We start from the raw sequence: 12,319 nt of genomic DNA, 5'->3' as shown, positions 1-12,319 counted from the left end.
CAAAACACATACGGACGTCTGAATGGAGCCTTACAGGGGCGTGATCAATGACTGTGGTGATCACCCCATATAGACTCCCTGATCACCCCCGTCATTGATCACCCCCCTGTAAAGCTCTATTCAGATGTCCGCATGATTTTTACGGATCCACTGATAGATGGATCGGATCCGCAAAACGCATACGGACGTCTGAATGGAGCCTTACAGGGGCGTGATTAATGACTGTGGTGATCACCCCATATAGACTCCCTGATCACCCCCCTGTCATTGATCACCCCCCTGTAAAGCTCCATTCAGATGTCCGCATGATTTTTACGGATCCACTGATAGATGGATCGGATCCGCAAAACACATACAGGCGTCTCCCTGGAGCCTTCCAGGGGGGGTGATCACCCCATATAGACTCCCTGATCACCCCCCTGTCATTGATCACCCCCCTGTCATTGATCACCCCTCTGTAAGGCTCCATTCAGACATTTTTTTTGGCCCAAGTTAGCAGAAAATATTATTTTTTTCTTACAAAGTCTCATATTCCACTAACTTGTGTCAAAAAATTAAATCTCACATGAACTCACCATACCCCTCACGGAATCCAAATGCGTAAAATTTTTTAGACATTTATATTCCAGACTTCTTCTCACGCTTTAGGGCCCCTAGAATGCCAGGGCAGTATAAATACCCCACATGTGACCCCATTTCGGAAAGAAGACACCCCCAGGTATTCCGTGAGGGGCATATTGAGTCCATGAAAGATTGAAATTTTTGTCCCAAGTTAGCGGAAAGGGAGACTTTGTGAGAAAAAATAAAATAAAATCAATTTCCGCTAACTTGTGCCAAAAAAAAAAAAATTCTATGAACTCGCCATGCCCCTCATTGAATACCTTGGGGTGTCTTCTTTCCAAAATGGGGTCACATGTGGGGTATTTATACTGCCCTGGCATTTTAGGGGCCCTAAAGCGTGAGAAGAAGTCTGGGATCCAAATGTCTAAAAATGCCCTCATAAAAGGAATGTGGGCCCCTTTGCGCATCTAGGCTGCAAAAAAGTGTCACACATCTGGTATCGCCGTACTCAGGAGAAGTTGAGCAATGTGTTTTGGGGTGTCATTTTACATATACCCATGCTGGGTGAGATAAATATCTTGGTCAAATGCCAACTTTGTATAAAAAAAATGGGAAAAGTTGTCTTTTGCCGACATATTTCTCTCACCCAGCATGAGTATATGTAAAAAGACACCCCAAAACACATTGCCCAACTTCTCCTGAATACGGCGATACCACATGTGTGACACTTTTTTGCAGCCTAGATGGGCAAAGGGGCCCACATTCCAAAGAGCACCTTTCGGATTTCACAGGTCATTTACCTACTTACCACACATTAGGGCCCCTGGAAAATGCCAGGGCAGTATAACTACCCCACAAGTGACCCCATTTTGGAAAGAAGACACCCCAAGGTATTCCGTGAGGGGCATGGCGAGTTCCTAGAATTTTATATTTTTTCTCACAAGTTAGCGGAATATGATTTATTTTTTATTTATTTTTTTCCTTACAAAGTCTCATATTCCACTAACTTGTGACAAAAAATAAAAACTTCCATGAACTCACTATTCCCATCACGAAATACCTTGGGGTGTCTTCTTTCCAAAATGGGGTCACTTGTGGGGTAGTTATACTGCCCTGGCATTCTAGGGGCCCAAATGTGTGGTAAGAAGTTTGAAATCAAAATGTGTAAAAAATGACCGGTGAAATCCGAAAGGTGCTCTTTGGAATATGGGCCCCTTTGCCCACCTAGGCTGCAAAAAAGTGTCACACATGTGGTATCTCCGTATTCAGGAGAAGTTGGGGAATGTGTTTTGGGGTGTCATTTTACATATACCCATGCTGGGTGAGAGAAATATCTTGGCAAAAGACAACTTTTCCCATTTTTTAATACAAAGTTGGCATTTGACCAAGATATTTATCTCACCCAGCACAGGTATATGTAAAATGACACCCCAAAACACATTCCCCAACTTCTCCTGAATACGGAGATACCAGATGTGTGACACTTTTTTGCAGCCTAGGTGGGCAAAGGGGCCCACATTCCAAAGAGCACCTTTCGGATTTCACCGGCCATTTTTTACAGAATTTGATTTCAAACTCCTTCCCACACATTTGGGCCCCTAGAATGCCAGGGCAGTATAACTACCCCACAAGTGACCCCATTTTGGAAAGAAGACACCCCAAGGTATTCCGTGAGGGGCATGGCGAGTTACTAGAATTTTTTATTATTTGTCACAAGTTAGTGGAAAATGATGATTTTTTTATTTATTTTTTTATTTTTTATTTTTTACAAAGTCTCATATTCCACTAACTTGTGACAAAAATTAAAAACTTCCATGAACTCACTATGCCCATCAGCGAATACCTTGGGGTGTCTTCTTTCCAAAATGGGGTCACTTGTGGGGTAGTTATACTGCCCTGGCATTCTAGGGGCCCAAATGTGTGGTAAGGAGTTTGAAATCAAATTCTGTAAAAAATGACCTGTGAAATCCGAAAGGTGCTCTTTGGAATATGGGCCCCTTTGCCCACCTAGGCTGCAGAAAAGTGTCACACATGTGGTATCTCCGTATTCAGGAGAAGTTGGGGAATGTGTTTTGGGGTGTCATTTTACATATACCCATGCTGGGTGAGAGAAATATCTTGGCAAAAGACAACTTTTCCCATTTTTTTATACAAAGTTGTCTTTTGCCAAGATATTTCTCTCACCCAGCATGGGTATATGTAAAATGACACCCCAAAACACATTCCCCAACTTCTCCTGAATACGGAGATACCACATGTGTGACACTTTTTTTGCAGCCTAGGTGGGCAAAGGGGCCCATATTCCAAAGAGCACCTTTCGGATTTCACCGGCCATTTTTTACAGAATTTGATTTCAAACTCCTTACCACACATTTGGGCCCCTAGAATGCCAGGGCAGTATAACTACCCCACAAGTGACCCCATTTTGGAAAGAAGACACCCCAAGGTATTCGCTGATGGGCATAGTGAGTTCATGGAAGTTTTTATTTTTTGTCACAAGTTAGTGGAATATGAGACTTTGTAAGAAAAGAAAAAAAAAAAGAAAAAATCATCATTTTCCGCTAACTTGTGACAAAAAATAAAAAGTTCTATGAACTCACTATGCCCATCAGTGAATACCTTAGGGTGTCTACTTTCCGAAATGGGGTCATTTGTGGGGTGTTTGTACTGTCTGGCCATTGTAGAACCTCAGGAAACATGACAGGTGCTCAGAAAGTCAGAGCTGCTTCAAAAAGCGGAAATTCACATTTTTGTACCATAGTTTGTAAACGCTATAACTTTTACCCAAACCATTTTTTTTTTACCCAAACATTTTTTTTTTATCAAAGACATGTAGAACAATAAATTTAGAGCAAAACTTATATATGGATGTCGTTTTTTTTTGCAAAATTTTACAACTGAAAGTGAAAAATTGTAATTTTTTTGCAAAAAAATCGTTAAATTTCGATTAATAACAAAAAAAGTAAAAATGTCAGCAGCAATGAAATACCACCAAATGAAAGCTCTATTAGTGAGAAGAAAAGGATGTAAAATTCATTTGGGTGGTAAGTTGCATGACCGAGCAATAAACGGTGAAAGTAGGGTAGGTCAGAAGTGTAAAAAGTGGCCTGGTCTTTCAGGGTGTTTAAGCTATGGGGGCTGAGGTGGTTAAAGGGGTTGTGTCACTTCAGCAAGTGGCATTTATTATGTAGAGAAAGTTAATACAAGGCAGTTACTAATGTATTGTGATTGTCCATATTGCCTCCTTAACTGGCTGGATTCATTTTTCCATCACATTATACACTGCTCGTTTCCATGGTTAGGACCACCCTGCAATCTATTAGTGGTGGCTTTGCTTGCACATTATAGGAAAAAGCGCCAGCCACTCTGGTGGCCAGGACTGTGGGAGCGGGTGTAGGCTGGTGCTTTTTCCTATAGTGTGGTGGTCTTATAGAAGGTGTTCGTAACCCCTGGATACAAGCAATGTATAATGTGATGGAAACGGATGCGGACAGTAAACTGTAAAATGAATGGGTTGACACGTGTGCGGACCCAGAATTACGGTCGTGTGAATGCACCCTTAGCTGAAGTTGCACAACTCCTTTAAGAGAAAGTTGAGAATGGAGATGGTGCCTGCAGACGGGATAGCTGGTGATAAATGCAAGCGATTAGTCATATACTGGCCAAATATAGTGCTACTCCTCATGTATACACACCAAAGCTTACTCTAAAAAGTCATCTGAAACGACAGGAATGCTTTAAATGTGAAGATCAGAGACACTGCCAGCAGATTGGTATTTGCTATTGCCATAGCAACCATAGGGCACCAGAATCCTCTCCTGCAAAGCTCCTATAGTGGAGAGACTTCCGGTGTCCTCTGGTTACCTTGGTAACAGTACCGTGCAATTTCCCGAATCCTACTCCCACTGTCACATTTAAAGGGGTTCTCTGGGAATTAAGAAAATACCTAAATATTACTTTGTTATAAATATATTCCCAAACACTTTTCATTAGGTATAATGGCTCGTTTTGTCTGGGGAGCAATCATTAGGAGAAATAAAATGGTGGCCGTCCTATTAGTACACACAAAACCTGTCCTAATTACACAGGAGGACAAGTTACTTCACAACACTGAGGTAAAGAGCTGCCTCATCCTCCTCTCTGCTCTACTTGTCAGGGATTATGGTCCTGAATACAGTTTAATAAGATCTTCAGCTGAATCTCTATAGGAATGGAGTTCATGAGGAGACATGAAGTGCAAGTTGGGGGTAATGAGCAGCAGCTCTAGTATGCAGTCTCCATTACCACAGTCTGTCCTGTCCGTCCTCTCTGTACTTCATGTCTCCTCATAAACTCCATTCATACAGAGATTCAGCTGAAGATCTTATCATCTGTATTCAGGATCATAATCCCTGACAAGCAGAGCATAGAGGAGGATGAGACAGCTCTTTACCTCAGTGTTTTGAAGTAACTTGTGCTGCTGTGTGATTAGGACAGGTTCTGTGTGTACTAATAGTACGGCGGCCATTTTATTTCTCCTAATGATTGCTCCCCAGACAAAACGAGCCAATATAACTAATGAAAGGTATTTGGGAACATATTTATAACAAAGTAATATTTAGGTATTTTTATAATTCTCGGAGAACGCCTTTAAAGGGCTATTCTGGTTACACAAAGTAGTATCTATGTTACAGAGTTTTACCATGCAAATAGCTCACTAATGTAATGTTATTACCAATTTTTCAGTCTTTATCTGTAATAAAAGTACAGTTTTTGGGCAGCCAGCCTTTTGTTTATTCAAAGTTTTCTACGGATACGACCTATAGTTTTCGGTGTAGCATGGTCGAGCATGCACAGTTATTCTATGCCAAGCTTACTTCCTCATAAGCAGGGTGAGATGAGCGTTTTCCTTCAAGAAAAGCACAGAGACATGGGGGCATTTAACCACCTCCGGACCGCTGTACGCTCAGACGCGTCCTGGAGGTGGTTGATTCATTCCAAGTGGACGCGCCGGCGCGTCCTCTCGCGAGGCGCGAGATTTCGTGTGAACGCGCGCACACAGGCGCGCGCGTTCACAGGATCGGAAGGTAAGCGAGTGGATCTCCAGCCTGCCAGCGGCGATCGTTCGCTGGCAGGCTGGAGATGTGATTTTTTTAACCCCTAACAGGTATATTAGACGCTGTTTTGATAACAGCGTCTAATATACCTGCTACCTGGTCCTCTGGTGGTCCCCTTTGTTTGGATCGACCACCAGAGGACACAGGTAGCTCAGTAATATGTTGCACCAAGCACCACTACACTACACCCCCCCCCTGTCACTTATTAACCCCTTATTCACCCTTGATCACCCCTGATCACCCCATATAGACTCCCTGATCACCCCCCTGTCATTGATTACCCCCCTGTCATTGATTACCCCCCTGTAAAGCTCTATTCAGACGTCCGCATGATTTTTACGGATCCACTGATAGATGGATCGGATCCGCAAAACGCATACGGACGTCTGAATGGAGCCTTACAGGGGCGTGATCAATGACTGTGGTGATCACCCCATATAGACTCCCTGATCACCCCCCTGTCATTGATTACCCCCCTGTAAAGCTCCATTCAGATGTCCGCATGATTTTTACGGATCCACTGATAGATGGATCGGATCCGCAAAACGCATACGGACGTCTGAATGGAGCCTTACAGGGGCGTGATCAATGACTGTGGTGATCACCCCATATAGACTCCCTGATCACCCCCCTGTCATTGATTACCCCCCCTGTAAAGCTCCATTCAGATGTCCGCATGATTTTTACGGATCCACTGATAGATGGATCGGATCCGCAAAACGCATACGGACGTCTGAATGGAGCCTTACAGGGGCGTGATCAATGACTGTGGTGATCACCCCATATAGACTCCCTGATCACCCCCCTGTCATTGATTACCCCCCTGTCATTGATCACCCCCCTGTAAAGCTCCATTCAGATGTCCGCATGATTTTTACGGATCCACTGATAGATGGATCGGATTCGCAAAACGCATACGGACGTCTGAATGGAGCCTTACAGGGGCGTGATCAATGACTGTGGTGATCACCCCATATAGACTCCCTGATCACCCCCCTGTCATTGATTACCCCCCTGTCATTGATTACCCCCCTGTAAAGCTCCATTCAGACGTCCGCATGATTTTTACGGATCCACTGATAGATGGATCGGATCCGCAAAACGCATACGGACGTCTGAATGGAGCCTTACAGGGGCGTGATCAATGACTGTGGTGATCACCCCATATAGACTCCCTGATCACCCCCCCTGTCATTGATTACCCCCGTCATTGATCACCCCCCTGTAAAGCTCCATTCAGACGTCCGCATGATTTTTACGGATCCACTGATAGATGGATCGGATCCGCAAAACACATACAGGCGTCTCCCTGGAGCCTTCCAGGGGGGGTGATCACCCCATATAGACTCCCTGATCACCCCCCTGTCATTGATCACCCCCCTGTAAGGCTCCATTCAGACATTTTTTTGGCCCAAGTTAGCGGAAATTATTTTTTTTTTCTTACAAAGTCTCATATTCCACTAACTTGTGTCAAAAAATAAAATCTCACATGAACTCACCATACCCCTCACGGAATCCAAATGCGTAAAAATTTTTAGAGATTTATATTCCAGACTTCTTCTCACGCTTTAGGGCCCCTAGAATGCCAGGGCAGTATAAATACCCCACATGTGACCCCATTTCGGAAAGAAGACACCCCAAGGTATTCCGTGAGGGGCATATTAAGTCCATGAAAGATTGAAATTTTTGTCCCAAGTTAGCGAAAAGGGAGACTTTGTGAGAAAAAAATAAATAAAATCAATTTCCGCTAACTTGTGCCAAAAAAAAAATATTTCTATGAACTCGCCATGCCCCTCATTGAATACCTTGGGGTGTCTTCTTTCCAAAATGGGGTCACATGTGGGGTATTTATACTGCCCTGGAATTCTAGGGGCCCTAAAGCGTGAGAAGAAGTCTGGGATCCAAATGTCTAAAAATGCCCTCATAAAAGGAATGTGGGCCCCTTTGCGCATCTAGGCTGCAAAAAAGTGTCACACATCTGGTATCGCCGTACTCAGGAGAAGTTGGGCAATGTGTTTTGGGGTGTCATTTTACATATACCCATGCTGGGTGAGATAAATATCTTGGTCAAATGCCAACTTTGTATAAAAAAATGGGAAAAGTTGTCTTTTGCCGAGATATTTCTCTCACCCAGCATGAGTATATGTAAAAAGACACCCCAAAACACATTGCCCAACTTCTCCTGAATACGGCGATACCACATGTGTGACACTTTTTTGCAGCCTAGGTGGGCAAAGGGGCCCACATTCCAAAGAGCACCTTTCGGATTTCACAGGTCATTTACCTACTTACCACACATTAGGGCCCCTGGAAAATGCCAGGGCAGTATAACTACCCCACAAGTGACCCCATTTTGGAAAGAAGACCCCCCAAGGTATTCCATGAGGGGCATGGCGAGTTCCTAGAATTTTATATTTTTTGTCACAAGTTTGCGGAAAATTATGATTTTTTTTTTTCTTACAAAGTCTCATATTCCACTAACTTGTGACAAAAAATAAAAACTTCCATGAACTCACTATGCCCATCACGAAATACCTGGGGATGTCTTCTTTCCAAAATGGGGTCACTTGTGGGGTAGTTATACTGCCATGGCATTCTAGGGGCCCAAATGTGTGGTAAGGAGTTTGAAATCAAATTCTGTAAAAAATGGCCGGTGAAATCCGAAAGGTGCTCTTTGGAATGTGGGCCCCTTTGCCCACCTAAGCTGCAAAAAAGTGTCACACATCTGGTATCTCCGTGTTCACGAGAAGTTGGGGAATGTGTTTTGGGGTGTCATTTTACATATACCCATGCTGGGTGAGAGAAATATCTTGGCAAAAGACAACTTTTCCCATTTTTTTATACAAAGTTGTCTTTTGCCAAGATATTTCTCTCACCCAGCATGGGTATATGTAAAATGACACCCCAAAACACATTCCCCAACTTCTCCTGAGTACGGAGATACCACATGTGTGACACTTTTTTGCAGCCTAGGTGGGCAAAGGGGCCCACATTCCAAAGAGCACCTTTCGGATTTCACAGGGCATTTTTTACAGAATTTGATTTCAAACTCCTTACCACACATTTGGGCCCCTAGAATGCCAGGGCAGTATAACTACCCCACAAGTGACCCCATTTTGGAAAGAAGACACCCCAAGGTATTCGCTGATGGGCATAGTGAGTTCATGGAAGTTTTTATTTTTTGTCACAAGTTAGTGGAATATTAGACTTTGTAAGAAAAATAAATAAATAAAAATCATCATTTTCCGCTAACTTGTGACAAAAAATAAAAAGTTCTATGAACTCACTATGCCCATCAGCGAATACCTTAGGGTGTGTACTTTCCGAAATGGGGTCATTTGTGGGGTGTTTGTACTGTCTGGGCATTGTAGAACCTCAGGAAACATGACAGGTGCTCAGAAAGTCAGAGCTGCTTCAAAAAGCGGAAATTCACATTTTTGTACCATAGTTTGTAAACTCTATAACTTTTACCCAAACCATTTTTTTTTTACCCAAACATTTTTTTTTTATCAAAGACATGTAGAACAATAAATTTAGAGCAAAATTTATATATGGATGTCGTTTTTTTTTGCAAAATTTTACAAATGAAAGTGAAAAATGTCATTTTTTTGCAAAAAATTGTTAAATTTCGATTAATAACAAAAAAAGTAAAAATGTCAGCAGCAATGAAATACCACCAAATGAAAGCTCTATTAGTGAGAAGAAAAGGAGGTAAAATTCATTTGGGTGGTAAGTTGCATGACCGAGCAATAAACGGTGAAAGTAGTGTAGGTCAGAAGTGTAAAAGTTTAAGCCATAGGGGCTGAGGTGGTTAAGCCACGCCCACTTATGGACAGAGTTTATTAGCTCCACCCATTTTGGCCCGGAAACTGCAGTGCAAAAAAATGATGGGCAATGTTGGTTTCCAGCTCATGTGATGTAAGGGAAAGCGCCATAACAGTAAGAGCGGATTACAGATCACAACAGGAGAACAGTAGTAGTACAGTAGTAGGACCCCATAAAACTATTTCTGTGTGGGTTAAGACTTTGACACATTGCAGCATAACAGTGCAGTTTAAAAAAATAGCTTACACAACCGGAATACCCCTTTAAGGCTAAATTCACACCATCAGGATTGCGTGCAGATTTTCTGAGCGGAAATTCCGCACCGTAGGTCATGTACATTGCATTCTATGAGAATTTGAAATTCTCATGCACACAATGCAGATTTTTTTCTGTGCGAATTTTGACCTACGGTGCGGGTTGTCTGTTTCAGGTAAACACTAAAATCACAGTGTTTGTTCTCTAAAATGGACGTGGGGCAATGGAAAGGAGCAGTATTTATCACCATAAAAGCAATTCTGCTGAATAACGGTTCCATACGTTCTTGGTATTGCAGTTGTATTCTACCCATAGGGAACATCCTCATGCAGTTACACAAACCCATGCACTGCCTGTGTTATATCCACACGTCACTGAAGTACTGTGGGTTTGTGTGTGGCAAATCGACAGCATTGTACTGTATCAGCAAAGTGAAGGAAACTTTCAGAAATCTCACCCATAAACTGCGTAAAAAAAAAAAAAAAAACATTACGTCAATTTATACTGTAGATCTCCACTGTGGATTCCACCCTTTGCAATCGAGAGGGTTTTTTGTTGTGGTCAGGGTAAAAAAAAATCGATTCATTTATTTACCTGGATCAAAGGTGTCCCTGTACAGATATCCCAATACAGCCACGAATGCGACCAAGCTCAATCCTTTTATTTTCAAGCCCATATTGGAACTTGATATACTTCAGTGCAGAAGGTCTGTCAAACAAAGTACTTTCTGTGTGGACTCTTGTCCTTATAAGCAGGATCAGCCAGCTACAGTATAGTACTTCAGAGATCACATGGTAGAAATTACCATTGCATATCTGCAGTGATTTAACCCTGGACCTGCCAGCATTCTAGCAGAATGATCTAAACAGACACCCCATACATTGTAACTCTCCTACCCACATGGTTACGTAGCATGTAAATGACCAGAAACATGGAATAATGAAGGCTGTAGATACATATCAGCAACCCGTGAAATAATAGAAGAACACAAAGAAGGGAAGGGACCTCAGTAGTAGAAACATTAATGTGCCTGCTCCTATGGATATATAGGGTACAAAGTGTAAGGTCAGCTTTCTTATGGCTGATTGTTCCTAGCTGCTAAGTAAATGTTTAACATATTCAGCTCCAATGGCACTCCCAGAAGTCTCCATTCATTCATTTTATGATTATTGTAATAACCCACAATCCACAACTTCTTCCTCCCACAGTCTCTGAACTTGCTGGCCCTTACAGAAACCTGGATTAAACCTTCTCACACTGTCTCACCTGCCGCCTTATCCTATGGTGGACTTCCCTTCTCCGATACCCTCAGACCTGGTGACAGGCATGGAGAAGGAGTAGGCACACTACTTTCTCCACAGTGCACATTTCAGGTCATTCCTCCTGTACCCTTTCTCACATTCCACTCTTTTGAGATCCATACCATCGACTCTTCCATCCATTCCCACTGCAAGTTGCTGTTGTCTATTGTCCCCCAGGCTCCCCCCACCAATTTCTGGATCACTTTGCTGCCTGGCTTCTTCACTTTCTATCCTCTGAATCACCAACTCTTATGGGTGATTGTAATATCCCCTTTGATGATCCTATCTCCCCATCAGCCTCTTACTTTCTTTCTATAACCTCCTCTCTTGGCCTATCACAACCACTGCAATACACTTGATCTAGTCTTCTTCCGTCACTGCTCAGTCTCAAACTTTATGAACTCATCCTTCCCACTTTCTGACCCCAATCTTCTTTCCTTTAGTACTAAGACTTCTTACAACATTCCTACTTTTCACACTGATAGAAACCTACACACCATTAACTGCCAGCAACTTATTGACACCTACAGTTAGCTCTTACCCCAATCTCTTCCCTCTCCGGTCCAGACCTGGCTGCCAATCATTACAACCATACCCTCAAAACCACCCTGGGTGAGGCAGCTCCAATACCAACCCTCCTGATACAGAACACGGCAACCTTGGCACAGACTGGAAACACGTTTTCTCCAGATGTGCAAAACGCTTATAGAGAAAATCATGAATATGAGCAGACTTCCTCCATTATAAATTAATGCTTAAAACCTACAATTCAGCCCTTAACATTGCCAAACAGAACTACGTACTTCACCTCTCTTACAGTATCTCCTCACTCTCAAATAACCCAATACGACTTTTTGACACTTTCATTCCCTTCTAAACCCTAAAGTTCACGTACCCATTACTGACCTCTGCGCTGATGACACGGCCATTTACTTCAGAGACAAGACTGGTAACATCCGGCAGCAAAAATTCTCCCAGTACCCAACGAATTTCAATCCTCCTCCCTCCCACATGCTTTCTCTCTTATAACAGATGAAGAAGTCTCCAGGCTTCTCTCTTCTTCTCAACCACTGACCTAAAACAGTGATCCTATTCCCTCACACCTTCTTTAGTCCCTCTCCCCAGCTGTTTTTACTCACCTTACTATGATACTTAACCTCTCTCTTCTGGTATCTGTCCGTCCTCTTTCAAACATTCTGTAATAACCCCACTACTAAAAAAAACATCTGTAAACTCCTGTAACGTCTTGTCTACTCTCGCTTAATAAGCTATCTTTCTGCA

General features: G+C 42.7%; 1 protein-coding gene across 1 annotated transcript in view; it reads right to left on the bottom strand.

Annotated features, from left to right (window-relative positions):
- The window catches only part of HSD11B1L (hydroxysteroid 11-beta dehydrogenase 1 like), a 143,978-nt gene extending 133,489 nt beyond the window's left edge, over positions 1 to 10,489 (bottom strand). Inside the window, exon 1 of the mRNA XM_040417489.1 lies at positions 10,332 to 10,489. Within this exon, the coding sequence (XP_040273423.1) occupies positions 10,332 to 10,413 (82 nt within the window). The 5' untranslated portion in view covers positions 10,414 to 10,489. The remainder of the gene's footprint in view (positions 1 to 10,331) is intronic.
- Between the last annotated feature and the right edge of the window lie 1,830 nt (positions 10,490 to 12,319).

Source organism: Bufo bufo, chromosome 2 (genome assembly GCF_905171765.1).
Source record: "Bufo bufo chromosome 2, aBufBuf1.1, whole genome shotgun sequence".
In the NCBI taxonomy this organism is placed as follows: domain Eukaryota; kingdom Metazoa; phylum Chordata; class Amphibia; order Anura; family Bufonidae; genus Bufo; species Bufo bufo.
This window is presented reverse-complemented; position numbering and strand designations above follow the sequence as displayed.